This window comes from Anabrus simplex, chromosome X, assembly GCF_040414725.1.
Source record: "Anabrus simplex isolate iqAnaSimp1 chromosome X, ASM4041472v1, whole genome shotgun sequence".
NCBI classification, from domain to species: domain Eukaryota; kingdom Metazoa; phylum Arthropoda; class Insecta; order Orthoptera; family Tettigoniidae; genus Anabrus; species Anabrus simplex.
The window spans coordinates 113,584,845-113,607,700 of record NC_090279.1 but is presented as its reverse complement, the minus strand read 5'-3'; the positions used below and the strand labels follow the sequence as shown (position 1 = coordinate 113,607,700).

Sequence of the window (22,856 nt, the reverse complement as noted above, 5' to 3'; positions counted from 1 at the left end):
ATTTAGTACAAACACGACAAATCCCGTTCAAAATCACTCACTTCGTCATTCTGGTGACAACTTGTGTAACAATGACAGGAGTTGGGTGATATTTGATATCTCCATTGACCATCTTACCCAGATTCTTTGTACTGATACGTTTGATACACCAGGTTACATTTAAAACTGTCGCAACAATGTTACTACTCTTCATCATCTTCAGTGATCATTCTACCATGTCTCATTGAATTCAGTCTGGTCCCACCCATCAGTCTCTAGAGGATCGGCTGCATAGAGAGACTCCAATCCAGTACAATTACTTTTATCCTCACTGTTACCACTGCTGTTTTGTCTATTGGTATTAGTGTTCAATTGTTATTACCATCACAAGGCATACTAGTATAGGCTAGCAAATTTTTCATTATATTTTATGTAATACAGATAGCTTTGTCAATTTGTAACATTAAAGCTCCAAGCAACAGCTTATGCAAAATTCACACTACTCTCCTAACCACATGCTAATATGCCACTGCTTGAAATACGGAAATTCCTTCAATATACTGCAAGGATATCAGGAGCCACATACACTATGAACATAGTAAAGAAACTCGGTACTATATGAGCTGTGGTATGGTGCGGAGTGGAGGACATTAGAATAATGCTAGTGCTTGGAACTACTTACAGGAAATTGGATTATTATGTAGGATATCTGAAAATGAGGGGACTTTCATTGAAATCAGTTCAATAGCTTTTTCAAGATATTCTACATTTTGTCATCAGCAGTAACAAATAATAATAACCAACAGAAACTCTCATTTCAAAGCTATTACCACAATACAAAGTGTTAGTAGGAACAATACCAGGTCCCAGGTGATGTGGTACATAGTGGTGGTCTTTGGAACTACACCACCTGCCACATGATATCTAGTGCAAGACCTTGGAACCATTTAAAGGAAATATGAAAATTACTTACAAAAAATATCAGTCACATAAAAATTTATATTTTGCCTAGGGCCTTCAAATCATATGCACTGAATGCCATTTACTCACTATTTCCATCATTAGACAATATTTTATCAAATTATGAACATTACCTCAAATGCATTTTCCTGCCTCGACCATGCTTCTGTTAATTCTGATTTGGTTTCCTCTTTTACAGGTCTGATTTCTGACACAAGTTCAAAATTTTCCTGAGGAAGAGAACACATATTAGGCATGGCATTCACACACATATCTGCCCACTTAGTCACCAACAAATGAGCACAATATTTAATCACCAGCTGGTAATTGAGTTAACTAAAAAATTTGACTGATGTTTTAGACAAAATTCTTCAAATAGAGGATCTTTAAAACCAAAGGTATAGTTCAGGAGAAGCAAAACATCCTATTTGAATGCTTACTGACTTAGTTGTGGAGCAATCGTATCATATTTTACTAACGCATACAGCATATCACCATTTAAAAATATTACTATTTTAATAGGTCTGTACTGTACAGTATATAATGGATGATATAGTAATATACACTGCACGGTTGTACGAAACCTTCAGTCATTTACAGGATATAAAAACATGCATTTTATGAATATAAATATAATTTAGTACAAACACAGCAAAAGCTGTTCTAAATCACTCACTTTGTAATGCTGTGTACAACTTGTGTAACAATGACAGGAGTTAGGTGATATTTAATTTTAAAATCACTGCAATATCAGGAAAAATGTACACAAATACTGATCATTATTCTACTCATTCTAAACATTATAACACTTACAGGTTCAGAACACAAACAAAGTACAGCCATAGCGAGCCTAGGTGTCACCAAGGAGTCATAATAAAGAAATGAATGAGCAAGCATCCTGTTACTATCATTTTCTAGCCAAACAAGCTCACTGACATGGTTCTTTCCTTTATTATTTGTTACACATTGCACCAACACAGACTGTCTTATACTGATGATGGGACAGGAAAGGGCAGGGACAAAGAATATGTGACCATGGCCTTATTAAGGTACAGAAATGAGAAATTATAGACCACCACTTTTAGGGCTAAACCAGGAGTTTAAACCCACCACCCCCCAGATGCAAGCTTATGGCTATGTGATCCTAACTCCATAGCCAACTGACTGAAATCTATACACCAACCAAAATTAATAGCGACAGTTTCAGAACTGTCTGTACTGAGATTGTCATTGAGACTAAACTTCTACCAGCCCATACCAGAACTGAGGAAGGAAGTTACCGTGGACATAACCCTTAAGTATAAACATAAAAAACTAACATGCAAATGGCAACCTTGTCACAGTCACGTTCTAGGGAAAGATGTGATGTACGCCAGGCTCAATGCAAGGAAAAACCTTTTTATTATATGACGGAGTGTTCTGTGAAGAACTGTGGAGATGCAGTTACAGGTAAAATCCAAACTCTCCTCCCTAACCATCACTGGTTAGTCAATCGAGTCGGAGATTACATCTGCTCTTTCAGCGCCTCTCTCAAAAATACTACAATACTTTTAACTGTCTGGCTGGGGTTAATAAAACCAGGTCGGCACTGGGGCAATCAGATATTATTCTAATATAAAGTAAGTAAATTTTGCTAGTTCAAAGTTCATTAATGTATAAAAACCTACACTTTCAATATACAAGTGCAGTTATAATAGAAAAATAAAGTAATGGAGGAAGAAAAGGATCCACAAAAGAGCAAGGGGAAGGATAATGAAGAAGGAAAAGAGAAGATGAACCGAGCAGATTTTTTTAAATCAGTGACATGCTGTAAAAAAGGGACACAATGGAGGGTGACTGAGACAATGGAGTCGGTATGTAGGAAACTGAAAGAAAAATATGTAGAAGCTATTGGGTGGATGGCCTTCACTTGAATTGCAATGGTAAGTATCAAATAGGGGTTTATTTACAAGCAATATTGTGAAATACATTCAGGGAAACAGGGTGGAATAGGAAGCTGAAAGCAGAGAATTATGTATGTTTACTAAAATTAAACTGAAGAAGTGGTGAAAGAAAGGAACAGAATTAAGCAATTTAACAAACAGATATTTTTCAGTTATTGTAATAGGAAGTGAAACATGGCTGAGAAGTGATATTATGGATGTGGAAATTTTCTCATGAACCTGGAGGTTATGACCAAGAGACAGGATATGAACTGAAGGAGGGAGAGTATTCATAGGTAATGTGAATGGCAAAAAGCATGACAAACAAATGGTTGATTAGTTAATCTTGGCACAAAACTGGTGGAAGCAAGAAGAGGGAGATGGTGCTGGTAAAACAAAATAGGCTCTCTAGAGAGAATGAAGTGATCATTGAGCTGCTTTGTTCTCAGTTGAAAATAAATACAATAGAAAGGAAGGATGTAAATAGAAATAGAATTTAGCCTAGAAACATGCGTCACAATCATATGAATTTTAGGGGAAAACGGAAGGGTATATACAGGCACTTTAAAGAAGATACAGGTAGTGGGAACGACATATAAAGGATCATTGAAAAACAAAGCATGTACATGCGAGCACTTTCAGAATTTGGAAGTATTTAGTCGTACCTATATAAAGATTGTACGATGTAAGAATAACGTCCACGTAGATGAGGTGACTAATACTGGCAATGTACAGAAATTTACTCACATAAAAAGACATTTCAAAATAAAATTAGGAAGGTAGAAAAGCACATGCGACTGATAAGACTTCTGAGGATATAATTCAGTCAATAAGTTGGGGTACAGTGACATATCCGAAATATTTATTTTACACTGTTTGCATCAAAAAACTATATGAAGTGAATGGAGAGTTCCTAAAGTAGCTATGTTCAACCAAAGGAGTGATAAAAATTCAGCAGATAATTAGAGCCCAGTCAACTTGATGTGTTGCATGTGAACTGTAAGAGGGGATTACTTCTGATTGTATTAGATATGTTTGCAAAATTCCTAAATGGCTGATAGAACGCAGATCAGGTTTAGAAAAAGCTATTCCAGTGAGGCCCAGCTTGTAGGATACCAACATGGTATAGTAGGTATTTTAGATTCAGAAGGTCACATGGACTGTATCACAATTAACTTACTCCAGGCTTTCAATAGAGTATACCATAGGAGAATCCAGTCAAAAACCAGGGTTACTGGACAAGATAAAAGAGTGTTTGAATGGTGGCTAACTTTCTAGGAAATAGAACTAAGATTACTAGAGTGAGTGAGGTGTACTGGTCCCACAAGTCATCTGAGTAATGAATTGGTATCATTTTAAACTGTAAGAGTAGTACATTAAATTATTGTGAGCAACTAAAAAAGTGACACTGACTATGTTGAGTAATGGACAACTGTGAATTGTATGATGGTCAATGGGATAAAAATTCTGGTTGGAAGTTTCCTCTAAGTTTTAATTACTTTGTTGTTGCCATAAAAATAACTCATGGGGATCACATGACAAACAGATTAGATTAAAAGTAATGTTCAATAGTTATTCACAAAATACGAGGTTATGACTGTGGCATGGAAAAATGCACTGTACTAATCAATGGACTGACGACCCTAACACAGTAGTAATTACGATAATAACAGTAAGTGTTGTTGCATAACTCTAGAAAACTTTGGTAAAACAGTCATTAATATTAAGAATGAATATCACAAAATCTTATCAAGTAGGGGATGGAAGGAGGCAAAATCTTCACACATCTACATTACCAATAAACATCCCTCAAAGAGAAAAGTAACAGTAAATCTCTTGGTGGACTTGATACTGCTATAGAGCCGGTACAGTGCTTGAACCAGACGGGAACTGAAAGTCACTAGCAGCCGCTTCCACCAAACAAAACAAAAAATAGATAGGTCATGTTCTCACGTATACTGAGTGGTTCTCACACCATCTCTCGGATTCAGGTGAAAGAATATCTGAACTGGCCAGGAAATGAACACAGAACTTCTAGGTAAGAGGAATGCTCTCTACCCCTAGACAAAAGAAGACACTTACAGAAAACAGTAATAAGTTACTACACTAACCATCACGGGTCACCCAGGGAATGCATAATTCCAACTCCCAGAGGAGTCATGAGTACTAGATGATGATGATGATGATGCTTGTTGTTTAAAGGGGCCTAACATCAAGGTCATGAGTACTAGGAAAAAGTAGGAGTAGAAAATGGGATGATATCAATGTTTCAAATTCAGCAACTACCCACAATTCCCAGTATCAATGAATGACCTTCAATACTGCTGTTGATGACTATTGCAGCAAAGTGTATAGCTTAACTTGACTAATGCCAAAATGTGTGCCATGCGATGAAAGGAAGACCGGTAATAGTACTGACTTTTTAATGTGGAGAGTATACATTTCATTTTTCCATATATTATTTTATGTGAAAGATATTTAAAATGCAATAATCATTACAATAACTTAGTAGGTTCGTGAATGTTATAAGATTCCACTCTGGATACTGCCACTAATTTTCTTAACACATTTATAAGATTAACACAGCTACATAATAAGAAATATCAAACCCAGAGTTGCTGAACACCAGTATGCCTGTATCAAGGTTCATGTCTGACATGTGACATAATAAGGAATATCAATCGTAGACATGTTGAACACATATGTAGGAAATGCTTAGATATCCCTCTTGCCTGTAGTGTGTGTAGCTTCACACTCTTCCAGCACATATTTATTCCGAGAAGAGTTTGCATTAATGGCAGAATTCTATTTTTAAGCAACTCTTGGTCAATATCAAGTTGATCAAGTAGCAGTTCAAGGTCTTTGGAGTAGGTTATTACTGTCAAGTCATAATTATTTGTTTAATGTACCTCTAGCAACTTTTAAGGTTTCCAAGGACAATGAGGTGCCATAATGTTTTAGTGTAGGAGTTCATTATATGCCCGTATAACTTCCAACAAACATGTATATTTCAGCAACTTCAAATACCAATAGACCCAAACAGGATCACATGACAAGTTGTCCATTTCATGAACGTATCGATGTTTAATCAAGAAGTAAGTATAAATAACCACCTAAACTATACTTTATTAATGCCTCAGGCAAAATTGAATCAAATTAAAACTTACAGGACATGTTTCGACCACTTAGTGGTCCTCTTCAGCTGTATAGGTGCATCCTTTTTATGTAATTTAGGCATAGCTCTTGCTTTAGGAAGTCCTGGATTCATATTAATGAGTTTTTTTGCCTAAATTACATAAAAAGGATGCACCTATGAGACCTATAATTAATTTTCGGAGAAGCCCCACATACAAAATATCCCAATTTATTCATAGGTTCTTAACTCATAACTACGTATTTTATACCAAATCTTCGATAAAAAAACTCCAAAGAGTTCTGCATTGCTATTAAAGATTTCAAGTTAACTTCATCTCATGTAACAAGTTCCTTCGACATCAAGGACATGTACACGAACATTCCTATTAAGAACACCATTGAGATTATAAAGACAAATTTATTAATTCACAAACGTATCAGTATACCTGAAATAGAAAACTTCATTACTATCTTGGAATTCGTTTTGAACCACAATTTCTTCTCTTTTAATAATAAAATATATCAGCAAGATGGACTTCCAATGGGAGCGCCGGCTTCTGGAATTTTAGCTAACATTTACCTCGACTTTTTGGAACACACTCAGATAGTAGGTCACATTAAAGGACTCGATCTCTGGCTTCGATATGTTGATGATACCTATGCCATAATTAACAAGGAAATAAATGATAGTCACAGTATCCTTAATACTTTGAATAATTTAGACCCAAACATAAAATTTACAGCTGAAGAAGAAGAGAAAGGCATACTCAATTTTCTGGATATCCAAACAATTCGTAAAGACAACCATTTCCAATTTAAAATATACAGGAAACCCACTTTTACCCCGACTACAATCAAAAGTGATTCTTTACATCCCATCTCGCAAAAGAAATCAGCTTATTATAGTTTCGTCAACAGAGCCTTTGAAATTCTGCTAACAGAAACAGACAGAAAAAAAGGAACTTTCTTTCATTCGTCAACAGGCTCTACATAATGGTTTCAGTTTGAAATTCATCAATAAAATCATCACTAAATGCAAATACCAACAACAAATTAAACTTAAACAGCATTCAGAAAAAGAAAAAGGATATGTAAAATTCACCTTTAATAACCCAAAGATTTACGAAATCACCAACTTATTCAAGAAACACAATACCAAGGTAGCCTTCTCTACAAACAACAACACGAAACATAGATTCTTTAGTCATAATAAAGCTAATAAACTTAAAGATGACAAATTCCAGGAATCGGGTATTTATAAACTGACTTGTGCTCAATGTAAAAAAACTTACGTGGGACAATCTGGAAGGAACTTCTCAATTAGATATCAAGAACACGTCAATGCTGAAAGATACAAAAGATTCGCTGCCATGGGATCCCATATGAAAGAGTCCAACCACAAATTCACCAATATAAAACAGGACCTTCAAATTATCTGTATGATTAATAAAGGTAATCTTATGAACAACCTGGAAAACATCCACATCGTTCTTGATAAATTGGAAAACGGTTAAGAGAATCTCAACGAAAACAACGAGCATAAAAACATCTTATATGAGAATATTAGCAAATACTTAGAATGGGTAGACATGAAACAGACTAGACGAACAAGAGATATAATCAAACACGACATCGCAGAAGCACAGCCCAATCTCTCTCCTCCCTCACATGTAATTTTAGATGACGATAAAACTCTACTTCCCTTCTCTCCAGAGCTTTCCATGAATTGTCAAACTGTATCACATCGTTACTTCACCAGGTCGCGCTCAAAGACGGACCCTCTAGACAGCGCAGAATAAACATCTTTGCCAAACAAGAACGAGAGGCAAGATGACCTATTCTGATGACCTCCATTTTTATCAAAGGAGTCTCCAAAGAATGTTTATTTGTGCTTATTGTCAATGTTTTTCTTTTCAGTTCTTTATTTATACAGCTGAAGAGGACCACTAAGTGGTCGAAACATGTCCTGTAAGTTTTAATTTTATTCAATTTTGCCTGAGGCATTAATAAAGTATCGATTAGGTGGTTATTTATACTTACTTCTTGAGGATCACATGAATCAAAATTAAACTAGTAGGCCTACACCATTACTTTACCTTGTGAGTTATTCCGACATACACTTTTCCTATCAGAATTACGAGCCACTGAACTGCAAGCCACACACTCAGAAGATTACAATGGACTGTAGTGAGAGTAGCAAGAGAACTCAGAAAGAAGACAAGAAAACTCTCAATTCTTCGCCAAACAAAACTTTTCATTGAATCTAAGCCTTCATGTGGGTATTTGCTTTCAGACGTGCAATATGGACAAAAATTGCCAAACTTATTTGACTGATAAGGGTTAAAATCTAATCACTATAAAATTATCTGGAAACACAATTACATGTGACGTACTTACTTTTTCCTCAAGACAGATTGGTTCCTCTTTGATCTCAACTTTGAGGTCCATTTCACACTGCAAATGAGTAGAAGATGCTGGGGTTATGAATTACTTCCAGTAACCTGGCACTGAAACATGAGCAATAAGATACATTGTTATTAAGATACCTAACTAATGTTGTTGATTAGATCATTAGTCTGTAGACTAAGCAACAAGCTTATAGTTTTACATTGCAACTGATATTGTGATCATAGCTATAGGACATTGAGTTCCACATGACTGTAATATCATCATCATATTCATACAACCCCCAGTTTTATAACACAGTAGAACACAGTTGGCGCGTTTTTCGAGTGACACATGGTAAACATTTTTGGAAGTTGAATGTTGAAATAAAAATGTATAAACTCTGTTAAGCGATGGTACATACTGTATATTAACATTAAAATGTTTATATATTGTCACTCATTGTATAATATCAGTGATTTTCTTCTGAATTTTTTTGGTGCAGTGATGTCGTGCAGCTATGTTGCACCACCAATTATTCAACAATACATCAGCTGGAGAAGATTCATTGCTTTTTTCAACAAAGCACAAACCAATCTGAAATAACGACACAATAATTTTTGTTACTACTGAACTGAACACTGTATATGGTAATTTTATTACAGTACTGTAATTAAAGCATGTGGTACTGAATTTTATAAAAATTCAACATCAACCACACCTTATATTACGTGTAAAATCAATCTTACATCCAATGCATTAAATCCATCATCTGCTGTAACTCGATTCTCAGAACTGCTATTGACAAGGTCGAAGTCATCTGCATCATATTCATGAAGAATAATACCGAAGTAATAATAATTGTACCGGGTGGTACACCTCCATGCTGCTAATTCAAACTTTGCGCCAGTTAAAACTCCTCTACTGGAGGAAGCCTGAACTTTAACTTCCATATTAATTCAACGATTTCTCAGAAGATGTCCCTACTTGTAAATTTTGAAGTGTTCTGAACTATGTCAGTTTCGATTCGTTGTTGTTTTATCTGTAGCAAGAAGTGTGGACATTCTCTTCTAGAGGACACTACTGAAGGACTGCAATTATGCACCCTAGTGCAATGTGGAAGAACTGGGTTTTTGGAGAAATTTTGGGTTCATAAGTTTGTTCTGTGTTAAATTTCTTTCAGTCATTGTTTAAGTTGGCAAGATTAACCCTTTCTTCCCGCCAGTTTTGAATTTGACCAATGAGTATTTTCTGTAATTAAGTTTCCACCAATAAGGTGTTTCTTCTTCGTTTAGTGTAGTAGTTTTTGCCATTATCCAATAAAATGATTGTGGGCGGGTGTTCTCATTCCTGAAAGGCCTCGAATGTTCCGCGAGGGTATATAAACTCCTGATTTTTGGGTCTCTGCGCCACTTCAGTAACATCTATCAGTGTGTAAAGTACGTAGCAGGGGGCGGGAAGCGCCTCTTTCTTCGGGCAACAGTTCAACCATCAGGTAATGGCCTTTTAATAACTTCTTTTCTTGCTAGCTCAGCAGTTTAACTCTCGGGGCAGGTCCGAAGCCTTTTACCATGTAACCTTCCTCTAAAATGTAAAGACATTTGGTATCAATTCTATCTTTTTAAACTACATATTGGGATAGAGAGTGCTTAACCCTCTCGAGCTCCCACTCATATGGCGCTGAGGTGAACTTATTTTCGCAACCGTTTCTTCCTTAACGTAATGTAAATTGTCTCCTTCTATAAGTCACCTCTTTAGGATGGGATTAGCCCTTGCATTAGAGGCCTAGCGCCAAGTAGGTTTTAAATAAGGTGTATTTGGAGTGCAGTTTCGCCTCCTCTCAAGTTGGTATTGTGGAGGCCATGTAATATTTCTGTTTTCTTCACTGAATAGGCCTCAGTAGATTGGGTATTTTTACCCCTGTGTATATGTCCATGGAGGACAGCTTGAAAGTAGAGTTTGGTGTGGCCTTTGATAGGCTTGAACTTTAAGAGCGGGTTGCTCTTTCTTAAAATTTTGTTTCAGCGTGCCTCGAGGAGGCTTTTCTGTGTAATTGGGAGCAAGTGCGCCTGGGCATTATTGGGGTTTTCTGCCCCTTCGTCAAATCTTGTATGAGTAAAGTTGGGCTAATTGCCCAAGAATTGTGAGTCCGGGGCTCGAAGCCCAAATTCTGTAAAAACTGTAATTGTACCTTCTTAACTTGTTGATTTTCAACCGTGTTCCTGTTATTCTTGTCATTTCTTGATTTTTAAAAGAAAATATAACCTTGTTAAATTTTATCTTAACTTTAATTTCGCATTTGGAGACCTGTTCACCCCAGCACCTTCTTCACCTCTGCTGATCCACCAAACCACGGTAACAAGTGGTAGCAGAGCGTGGTTGAATGGGTCTCCAATTAGCCGCTTTTAACGGCTAAACATTATCTTGCTCTCGAACTCTAACAATTTTCTCTGTTGCTGGACTTTTCCTTTTCGTTTTTCAAAATTGTTTAATTTTTCGTCATCATATCCGGCCCTTGCGAGGTCCTTCATCCTTTTTATTTGCGTAAAGAGGAATTAATTTAAGAATTATCTCTCAGAAACGTTCAATCTGGAGGCACGGTTGCAGTCGACTCCAATAAACTAAAAGATTCCCTTGATTTGCCTATTACCATCCAGACTTTGGGAGAGAAAGAGATTGACGACGCTCTCTCCACGATCAATAAAAATACTACTGAGCTAGCATCTGTAGTTAGTTTTTTTGAAGTAAGTGATCCATCTCCTAATCAACTCAAAAGAGTACAGGCTAGGCTGTACCACTTTTATAATAGGGTGTGTGATCTATTGTCTCTGAAGTTAAATGACGTTCAGGGTAAGGAAGCTAGCGCTCTTGCCGAAAACTTGTCCCAAATGTCTAGTAAAGTTAGTCAGTTGTTATCTGGATCTGCCATCTCTAAAGTCGACCAACCTATGGTAGTAAATACTGTTAATGGGGAGGATTCCTCGAAAGAGGAAGGAAGTAGTACTGAGGCGACAACCCAAAGTACATCTGCCCCATCAGAAAATATGTCAGATCGTCGCAAGTCCATTCCACCCTTTGTGTTAAATAATGCTCCTTCCGAATCTGCTTCTCCGCCACTTAGGCCCCTTCCTACTACGTCTCCGGGTTTCAGCAGTTTGCCGCATCCATTAGCAATGTTGCTTAGAGGTATCTCTAAGTTTTCGGTTAACTCTACCAGTGACGTAATTGCATTTTTACGGTTCTTAGTTGAGTTTCAGGACCATGCTCTTCTTTTTTCTCTTTCTCCGTGTCAAATTTTTCAGATAATTTATCCTTATGCAATTGGTGTTCTCTCGGACAAAATTGTTAGAGCAATAGCTGAACAGTTATCTATTGAAGATTTTCATGCACACCTTCTTGCAAATTTAATTCCTGCTCGTGCGAGGTCATCTCTGATTCAGAAGTACTATTATCGAGTACAGAGACTGGATGAAAATCTTGCTGATTTCATCCAAGATATTAAGTTTTACACCAGGGTGTTTGCTCTTCATTTTCCTGAAGATCAAATTGTTCAGGCTATTGTAGAAGGTATTTCTCCACCTTACCGATCATACTTGTGTTTTGCATCGCGTCCGCAAACTTTCGCTGAGCTAGAAGCTATGGCTGTATCGGCCGAAGGAGTTAGATACGCCGATTCCTTGCGTGTCGCGAAAGAACCCCCTCCTTCTTTTAGTAATCCTCGGCTTCCACCTCGCCGACCAGTCACACCCCGTAAATGTTATGCTTGCGGGTCGCCTGACCATCTCCGCAATAAATGTCCATTGATCAAATCAAGTAGGACAAATAGTGGAGCAGGTTCATCACAAGGCTGTTTTAAATGCGGCGCGTTCTCCCATATTGCCAAGAACTGCCCTAATACCAACAGCACCCCCTCTTGCTCAACTTCGGGTGCAACTTCCAACAACAATCAAAAGTGACTAGTGGCTTCGGCTGAGTCGACTAATCCATCTTCCCGAGGCTCAGCCCCTGGTAAACAGGTCGAAAATTCAGGGAAAATTCAGTCTCCAAATTTATCTTTTGAATGCCCCAAAGAATGTCTTAGGATTGCGGCGGATACCCCCGCACCTGTGCCTTTTCTCAAAACTGAGTTAAATAATGAGCCTATAACTGCTCTTTTAGATTCAGGCAGTGTTTGTTCTATTGTTTCGGCTGAATGGTATTCAAAATTGAAATCTGTTTGTAAACTTCCTGACTATTGCTCATCTCCTCTTCAATATGTTTCGACTAATTCTTCTCCATTAGAAATTTTAGGTTCCTTAAAAGCCAAAATTCGTATTTCTAAATTTACTTGGAAAGTTAAATTGTTCGTGGCTAAGCATTTGTCTTGCCCCATTATATTGGGAGCCGACTTCATGTCCCACACTGGTCTTGTGCTCGATCTTCAGAGTAGGTCGTGCACTTTCAAATTTGCTTCCAATTGTAAAATCCCCATATTGAAATGTAATTCTGCATCATGTTCATCTATTTCGCCTACCCAGGATGAGATGTTGTTAGACCTTAGACATCTATCTGAGGAGCAGGTTGATAGTATTCGTAAGTTGTGTCAGTCGTTTCCAGAGGTGTTCTCTGATACTCTTGGTGTTACTGACCTTATTGAATACAAAACTGAGGTCACGGATTCGATTCCTGTCCGTTTTCCACCTTATAGGCTATCTCCACCTAAAATGAAGGCTCTGAAAGAAATCATTGATCAAATGTTAAAGGATGATATTATTCGGCCCTCTAAGTCGGCGTATTCTTCACCTATTTTCCTAGTCCCGAAACCCCAAGGTGGCTTCAGGCCTGTAATTGATTATAGGGCTCTCAATCGGAAGGTGGTGTTGCAATCTGTGCCCCTTCCTGACCTTCATTCTTGTTTTTCATGGTTTCGTAAAGCTAAATTCTTTACCATGTTGGATTTGAATCAGGCCTAGAATCAAATTCCCCTAGCTGAAGAGTCTAAACATCTTACAGCGTTTGCCACAGATTGGAATTTGTATGAATACAACCGCGTGCCTTTCGGGCTCCCCACGGGAGCAGCTGTACTCACTAGACTGCTAGATAGGGTCTTCTCCGACATCAAATTCGAGTACTTGTATCACTATCTTGATGATGTCGTCGTATTTTCGGAGACTTTTGAAGAACATCTAGATCATCTGCGAGAAGTTCTCTATCGCCTTCGTAAGGCTGGGTTAACTGTGAAGTTGTCCAAGGTCGCCTTCGCTAAACCTTCAATGTCATTCCTAGGGCATATTGTCTCGCCCGATGGTGTTGCGGTCGATCATTCTAGAACACAGGCCATCCGTGATTTTAAACCTCCCAAGGACATCAAAGGTATCGCCAGGTTCATTGGTATGGTGAATTTCTTTAGGAAGTTTATCCCTAACTTCGCTAATAGAGCGGCGCCCTTGAACCTTCTTCGTAGGAAAGGCATCAAATTTGAGTGGGGACCTTCTCAACAAGCCGCTTTTGAAGACCTGAAATTAGCTCTTTGTAATGCCCCTGTCCTTGCTATGCCTGATTTCTCAAAGAAATTCATCGTCCAAACCGACGCGTCGTCGTCGGCGGTAGCTGCAGTCCTTCTTCAAGAGACTGAACTAGGGAGGCGACCCATCGCCTATGCCTCTAGGACTCTATCGGCTCAAGAAGCCAAGTATTCCATCTATGAGCTCGAGGGTTTGGCAGTCTTATTTGCCTTAGAAAAGTTCCGTCTCTATCTGGAACATGTCAAATTCGACCTGGAGACTGATAATCAAGCCCTAAGCTGGGTCTTAGGTAGGCCGCGTCGCACTGGTCGTATAGCCCGGTGGGCCATACCTGAAAATGTTGTCGCAGACGGACTCAGCCGTATGTTTTCCAACGACGTCGAGACCCATGAACCGGTTGATAGTTCATCACCTCCCGAGTCCATGCTATCTGAGGTTAATGCCATCTTAACAGATGCTCCCATGCTCTTTAGGGATACTGAGAAATATCAACGTGAAGATCCGACGCTGGCTCCGATAATGGAAACCCTTTCTTCTGGGGAACATGTTGTCCCTTATGTACTGAGGAATGGAGTTTTATGTTGCCCTTCGAGGCATGATAAGATGATGAAAGTTGTCGTTCCAGCAGTTTTTGTACCTATGATCTTCAAGTACTATCATGAGACCCCATTAGGGGGGCATCTAGGCATCTTTAAAACTCGTGAAAAGATTCGTGAAAGGTTCATCTGGAAAAGTATGGATGGTGAAATCCGTGAACTAGTAAAGGCTTGTAAATCCTGCTTGCTTAGTAAACCCACCATGTCTACCAAGGTAGGCCTTTTGTCTTCTCATCAAGCGTCGCGCCCTATGGAACGCCTGTATATTATGTAGGACCCTTCCCCCAGTCAAAGGGAAATGCCAACAAGTTCATCTTTGTATGTGCAGATGGTTTTACGAGATTTTCCTGGTTATTTCCGACTAAGCTGGCTACCGCTCAGTCCACCATTAATTGTCTAAATTCAATTTTTGCATCTTTTGGCCCGTGTCAATATATTGTGTCTGATAATGCTAAGGCTTTCACATCTAATCTATTTCGTAAATTTTGTTTTGATCTGTCCATATCTCATGTGACTACTTCTGCTTATTATCCCCAACCATCTCTGGCTGAACGGGTTAATCGTAATCTGAGGTCCGCGTTGATTGCCTATCATCATGAAGATCATTCTAGGTGGGACACGTCCCTGCATTGGTTAGCTTTTGCTTTGAATTCGGCGGTTCATGAATCACATAAGTTCACTCCAGCTTCTTTGATGTTCAAGTTTGTTCCCAACACGCCGCTCTCTAACCTCCGGTCTCTGAGTGACATTCTACCCGAGACAATAGATCCTGATAATATTAAAGATCTTTGGAAGAAGGCTAAAGCCAATCTTAAAGTGTCTCATGAAAAGGTTAGGGAAAGATATGATCATCAATTTGAAGGTAGGTGACCAGGTGATGGTCAAAAATTTTGTTCCCGCGGGCAAGCTTGCCCCCAGATTTCATGGGCCGTGTACTATTCTCGATTTCATTACACCCGTTACCTTATTGCTAAGCAATCCAGCCACCGACGATTCGTTGTTGTTTTATCTGCAGCAAGAAGTGTGAACATTCTCTTCTAGAGGACACTACTGAAGGACTGCAGTTATGCACCCTAGTGCGATGTGGAAGAACTGGGTTTTTGGAGAAATTTTGGGTTCATAAGTTTGTTCTTTGTTAAATTTCTTTCAGTCATTGTTTAAGTTGGCAAGATTAGCCCTTTCTTTCCGCCAGTTTTGAATTTGACCAATGAGTATTTTCTGTAATTAAGTTTCCACCAATAAGGTGTTTCTTCTTCGTTTAGTGTAGTAGTTTTTGCCATTATCCAATAAAATGATTGTGGGCGGGTGTTCTCATACCTGAAAGGCCTCGAATGTTCCGCGAGGGTATATAAACTGCTGATTTTTGGGTCTCTGCGCCACTTCAGTAACATCTATCAGTGTGTAAAGTACGTAGCAGGGGGCGGGAAGCGCCTCTTTCTTCTGGCAGCAGTTCAACCATCAGGTAATGGCCTTTTAATGACTTCTTTTCTTGCTAGCTCAGCAGTTTAACTCTCGGGGCAGGTCCGAAGCCTTTTACCATGTAACCTTCCTCTAAAATGTAAAGACATTTGGTATCAATTCTATCTTTTTAAACTACATATTGGGATAGAGAGTGCTTAACCCTCTCGAGCTCCCACTCATATGGCGTTGAGGTGAACTTATTTTCGCAACCGTTTCTTCCTTAACGTAATGTAAATTGTCTTCTTCTATAAGTCACCTCTTTAGGATGGGATTAGCCATTGCATTAGAGGCCTAGCGCCAAGTAGGTTTTAAATAAGGTGTATTTGGAGTGCAGTTTCGCCTCCTCTCAAGTTGGTATTGTGGAGGCCATGTAATATTTCTGTTTTCTTCACTGAATAGGCCTCAGTAGATTGGGTATTTTTACCCCTGTGTATATGTCCATGGAGGACAGCTTGAAAGTAGAGTTTGGTGTGGCCTTTGATAGGCTTGAACTTTAAGAGCGGGTTGCTCTTTCTTAAAATTTTGTTTCTGCGTGCCTCGAGGAGGCTTTTCTGTGTAATTGGGAGCAAGTGCTCCTGGGCATTATTGGGGTTTTCTGCCCCTTCGTCAAATCTTGTATGAGTAAAGTTGGGCTAATTGCCCAAGAATTGTGAGTCCGGGGCTCGAAGCCCAAATTCTGTAAAAACTGTAATTGTACCTTCTTAATTTGTTGATTTTCAACTGTGTTCCTGTTATTCTTGTCATTTCTTGATTTTTAAAAGAAAATATAACCTTGTTAAATTTTATCTTAACTTTAATTTCGCATTTGGAGACCTGTTCACCCCAGCACCTTCTTTCACCTCTGCGCATCCACAATACTCCGTAACAATAATAATACAGGTAATAATAATAATAATAATAATAATAATAATAATAATAATAATAATAATAATACAGTAATATAATTCCTGCTTGTTCAAGTAAAATGTAACAATCAACGAACTAGAGGGTATGAAACTGGTGTTTTTTAATGTTACACATGCATTCTGGGATAAGTCATAATTAGATCCCGGATTTCCATGCACTATCAAATCTCAAAATATGCATGCATTCATGCACTATCATATGGCAAAACATACACAATAAACTGGAAAATATGCACTATCAAAATTCAGTTCCTTTTGAAACATGAACAAAAACTACCCTAATTTCTCCAAATTGTCTTGATTTAAGCTCATCCGTTTATCATTCAGCACATACAAGCACAGAAAATTATCTTTTTACGTCACGAGAAGTGATAGATGCATAATTCAATGAAGACATTTGGACAAAGTGAGGTCAAATTGTAAGTCTTTTGCATTTTCACCACAATACGTCTTTTATAAGCTTGACGAATTCAAAATCAGGATTTGAACGAATTAGTTTGTTCAACTTATCTCTATCTCCATGCGATGATTGCAGACACATTTGAATGTCCTCAATAAGTGGTAACGATTGCTTGCTGCGATAACACAGACATGTGACGATTGAGAGTTCCGGGTAGGACATTCCAGGATAACAACGGTAGAGGGTTCAATGAAAAACTAGAATTTGTAAGCTGCTATCCCAGTAACGGGCGCCACAGAAGTGCGATACAAGGTTTCCGTTGTTCGTCTAACAGACGAAAAATGAGCCGTCAATGATTAATGCACAATTTACGGTTCAAATTATAGCAATGTACAACTGTAAAACTGGGACACCTTATTCCTAAGAATTAGACTTCGACGTTGGGCCTTCCGACTTACGTCATTGTTTACTCAAGCAACAGATAAGAAAGTGTTTGGTTAATTGCATTATACTGTAGGACCTGTTCCGTATGTAGGCTACTGACTATGGTTGTCACATAGGATGCCAGGAATACATTCTCTCCGTCTCTCAGTAATAGACAAACTGTAGCCTACAACGTGAAAAATTGTCCCAAATTCTGCAAACTAACATTCAGAAAATGCACTATGATGCAAGTTAATATATATGCGTCAAAGTCAGAATAAAAGTCATATTATGCAATATTAAACGTCCAAATATGCGCTATTAAATCCAAAATCTTCCAAATATGCATTATGCATGAATTTTCTCCGAAAAATGTCAAAACATGCAAACATGTACGGAAAAAGAATGGTTATTTGGAACTGTTGAGCCATAAAACGAATATTTGCAAAGTTTGAGAAGTGTAGCTAGCTTATTTAAAAACATGCATTTGCATGGAAATCCGGGCTCTAGTCATAATATATAAATAGGGTTTACCTAGTAGCTCTCAGCACTTACAGCAAGAGAATTACTATTATCGACGGTTAAGAATGAGAGGGTAAAAATCAAATATTAAAATATAATTTTGCCAGAGCATTTCCGTTAAACCGGGTTTCAGTTAAGCAAAGTTCGGTTAAGCGAGGTTGTACTGTACTGCCAATACTGTCATAATGGCCACAGGATGTCTGTCGATATCACAATTACAGCCGTATGATGTACAGGTTTACAGAGAACTAATACAACAGTGGGATATCATTAATTAAAAATCTCATGCGCATTGATAAGGATTGAATTGCAGTAATCTTCATGAAAACACAGTGACTACGCCACTTGTTTATCACCCTGAACACTGAAACATGCTAATTTAGCATGGTTTCTAATGTGATTTTACCGATGTCTCCAAGAGTAGGTATCTGACTGTTCCAATAGTAAATGTATTTCGACCTTCTGTCGACAGAGGGCAGCTCCCGCTGTCGCGAGCGAGAAGGATCTTTTCTCAACGAGACCTTTTCAATATCTTCTCCTTGAAGTAAATGTTGTGCTGTTTATGCTGGTGAATTAAGAGATGGGTCACACACACACAGGAGCGGCGTCTTTACTTTTCATATGGATGTTTTATAAGTTTAAAACTGTGCTAAACTACTGCATCATTTTCATGCTTCGATGATTGATATATACGGTAATGTTGTCTGTTAGGTCATCAGTCCAGAGACTGGTTGGATCCTCAAATAGCACCACCAAAGGCTATGCAGTTATAGAAAAACTACAAAAACCAATGGCAGAGCCCAAATGAGGTGTACTAGGCAAAATGAGTGGTGAGGTAGTTTGCCATTGCTTTCCTCACTGGACCATAAGGTGCTACTGCAGCACGACTGATCCTATGAGCAACACCTTTCATAACACTCAGACATTAGTCGTGCTCCAAATGTCATTACTCAGCACCACCCATACCCCAGCAGCTTCCATATTGTCACAGCCATGGATGAGACTGGGACTTCGGTGGAAGCTACACTTTGCTCTGGCCTACAGTAATGTAACGTTTTGAATTTATACCATTTGATGTATTATCGTTCTTTTTTATTATGGCCGACTGAAGTCCATCTCGGTACTTGGGGCGAGAATGGCGTCTGCGTGAGTTGGGTAGGTGATTGTGGTGCGTCAAAATCTGGTCACTGTTTATTTTAATGAGTTTCTCGATGGAACTTTTGCCATCATTTGGAGGTATGGACTGTGTGTCGGCCGGAAGGTCTATTCTAGCCGTACGCAGTGTGAGGTTGGTGGACCTACACATGACCGTGGGGTCACAAACGTCCTGCTGTCGATTGCTCTTGAAGATCTGTATATCTAATTTTGACACGAGGCCTTATTGGTGAAATGTTGTATTGCACTCTACGTATCGCCTAAAATTATTTGCTCGCACCAATCTGCTGGAATTATTTGGCATTGAGAGCAAAAAGATTGCGTGGGCGTACTAAGATGACGTATCGGTCTGTTGAATTAATGCTTATTTGTTCCTTGTCGCGCCCCATTTTCTCTTGGGTGCGATGTCTTTAATCTGTTTGGTGTGCGCCCTGGTCGTTTACGACCTGGAGTTTGCCGTGTTTTTTTTTCCTTTCGAGGCCGTGTACAGGTCCATGTAACTCTTATTGTTTTGCTTTGCATTCATTGCTCCATGGAGCATTCTCTTTGCCCCTCGTGGACAATTTCCTTGGTCCGTCAGTTGCCGAGTATGTATGTATTACCCTGTTATTATTACTAGATATTTCATTTAATTAATCCCTTCAATTTACGTTACATTACAATAAATTCTCATCTATCATTTATACGGATTTTTACTCGAAGTAGTGTTAGTTGCTAGCTTGAATTGTTTGAGGAGAATAACGTTTTCAGCTCAGGGCTGTGTCTTCCGCCCTTCCTGATCGGGGATCCACGGCTAATTTGTTTCCCTACGAAGGTCGTGATTCACTATGTGTGTTCTTTCATTAGAGTGGGTGTGGCTCAACACCCGGATCTGTATCCTAGTGTGATACAACTCTCCAAGACAATGTCCTCTCCTAACATCTTAATTTTTGCATAACTATAACACCTTACAGATACTTTAATTTGTTTTATGTATTTTCCCTGCCAAGTTACTATCTCTCTTATTCTCTGCACCTCCCTCCAAAATGAACTGAACAACTTCACAGTTTTCGAGATGTGTTCCCTCAATCTTTTCCTTCTTAGAATGATACCGCGCTAGGAAATTACCGTCCCATGCATAAGCTGCCCTTAACACCACAACACAAACGCTTCCGTTTGGAAGGGTGCCGTCACCGGGATTCATGCACTGCTGATGAACTGTGTCGCATTGTGTTCAGTGATGAATCGCGATTCTGCACTGCACCGGCCATCAGCCACGAGTATGGCGGCAACCTTGGGAGAGATCCCATTCTTAAGATGTTTTGGAGACAACACCGGTGGTACTCCTGGTGTCATCTGATGTGGCTTGTGGTCATGATTGGTAGTGATTGGGGGAACTCCAACGATACAACAGTACGTCATAGACATCCTGAGTCTTCACGCGTTACCTCTCATTCGACAGTATCGTGGTGTCATTTTTCAACAAGACAATGCTCGTCCACACTTGGCATATATCTCTACTTACTGTCTGTGTGATCTTGAGATACTAGCATGGCCAGCATGATCCTCAGATCTGTCCCTCATAGAACATGCGCGAGAGCAGCTCTGACGTCAATTTAGTCCCACTGACAGTATCCGGGGTATCAAGGACCACTTGCAACATTTGTGGGCCAGCTTGCCTCAGGAGAGGATACTACGCCTTTCTGACACACTTCCCAACCTAATAAGTGCATATAGCCTGGAAGAGGTGCAACTTCATACTGTAAGTGGGCTATTTCTGCAAAGTTCTTCACAAATTTGACTCGATTATGTAATCACTGAATTAATATCACATACCCCCTCAACACGGGAAAGTTTCATTACGCCCCTTCTTCAACTTTTTGTCACGCAATATATTATCAGTTTTAAATGTAAATAACTGCCTTTTGTAGTTCCAGAGCCAGAATTTAGTTCTCAGGAAGATATTTTCAACACCAATAATTCTCAGGAGATATCTTCCAAATGAGGGGCAGTGTACTTTTATGATATTTTTTTTTGCTATTTGTTTTACATCGCACCGACACAGATTGGTCTTATGGCGACGAAGGGATAGGAAAGGCCTAGAAGTGGGAAGGAAGCGGCCGTGGCCTTAATTAAGGCACCGCCCTAGCATTTGCCTGGTGTGAAAATGGGAAACCACGGAAAACCATTTTCCGGACTGCCGACAGTGTGGTTCGAACACACTATCTCCCGGATGCAAGCTCACAGCCGTGCACCTCTAACCACACGACCAACTCGCCCGGTTTTATATCACACACAAATAAAACGTGAGGAGTATATAATGGCTATCAACAGGAGTGATGAGATGATGTTCAAAATAACAACAATGATATACCTAAACATTCAAATACCGGTAGGCCTACATATAATCTTACAAATAACGTAAATGGAATAACTCTGAAGCTTTCAAACCTGGAACATTACTACTAAGAACAAAGCAGCGTAGCACTACAGAAAATTTATCCATACCATTATATTTAGATATCGGATTCAGTGAACACTACACAGATAGAAAAAGGTAACACGGGGGCTGAGAATTTTCAAAAACGAAAGACAGATATAGACGCTAATGATTAATAAAGAAATAAAAATGTAGCTAGCACAAAATATGTGCCATTCTTCAGCATCATTCCTGACTGAGAAAGATTATTATTTATCTCTCATGAGGTATAACATTTCTATATTCATAATTACTAGATGACAAATGCAAATAAATGAGTAGGACTTGAACATTACCGACAATATGTTAGTGGTTGTGATCACAGTGTAATTAACAATTCCTTAATGAAGGATGTCTCGGAGATGTAACTAAAACTGCACAAGATATTCCGATATGCCTAATACGCTCCTTAGAGAACAACTACATACCAGCCACATCAAAAGCAAACAACATGCTATGATAGAGGTTGTTAACCGTAAATGTTCAATCAATCAATCAATCAATCAATCAATCAATCAATCAATCAATCAATCAATCAATCAATCAATCAATCAATCAATCAATCAATCACCAGGCGGGTTGGCCGTGCGCGGCTGTGAGCTCGCATCCGGGAGATCGTGGGTTCGAATTCCACTGTCGGCAACCCTGAAGATGGTTTTCCGTTGTTTCCCATTTTCACAACAGGCAAATCCTGGGGCTGTATCTTAATTAAGGCCACGGCCGCTTCCTTCCAACTCCTAGGCCTTTCCCATCCCATCGTCACCATAAGACCTATCTGTGTCAGTGCGAGTAAAACCCTGGCTAAAAAATTTCAATCAATCAATCAATCAATCAATCAATCAATCAATCAATCAATCAATCAATCAATCAATCAATCAATCAATCAATCAATCAATCAATCAATCAATCAATCAATCAATCAATCAATCAATCAATCAATCAATCAATCAATCAATCAATCAATCAATCAATCAATCAATCAATCAATCAATCAATCAATCAATCAATCAATCAATCAATCAATCAATCAATCAATCAATCAATCAATCAA

General features: G+C 38.8%; 1 protein-coding gene across 1 annotated transcript in view; it reads right to left on the bottom strand.

Annotated features, from left to right (window-relative positions):
* The window catches only part of LOC136885970 (uncharacterized protein PF3D7_1120000), a 50,790-nt gene extending 28,595 nt beyond the window's left edge, over positions 1 to 22,195 (bottom strand). The window contains exons 1-3 of the mRNA XM_068230883.1: positions 22,102 to 22,195; positions 8,394 to 8,503; positions 1,074 to 1,169 (exon numbers count right to left, since the gene is read on the bottom strand). Of these exons, the coding sequence (XP_068086984.1) occupies positions 1,074 to 1,169; positions 8,394 to 8,444 (147 nt within the window). The 5' untranslated portion in view covers positions 8,445 to 8,503; positions 22,102 to 22,195. The remainder of the gene's footprint in view (positions 1 to 1,073; positions 1,170 to 8,393; positions 8,504 to 22,101) is intronic.
* Between the last annotated feature and the right edge of the window lie 661 nt (positions 22,196 to 22,856).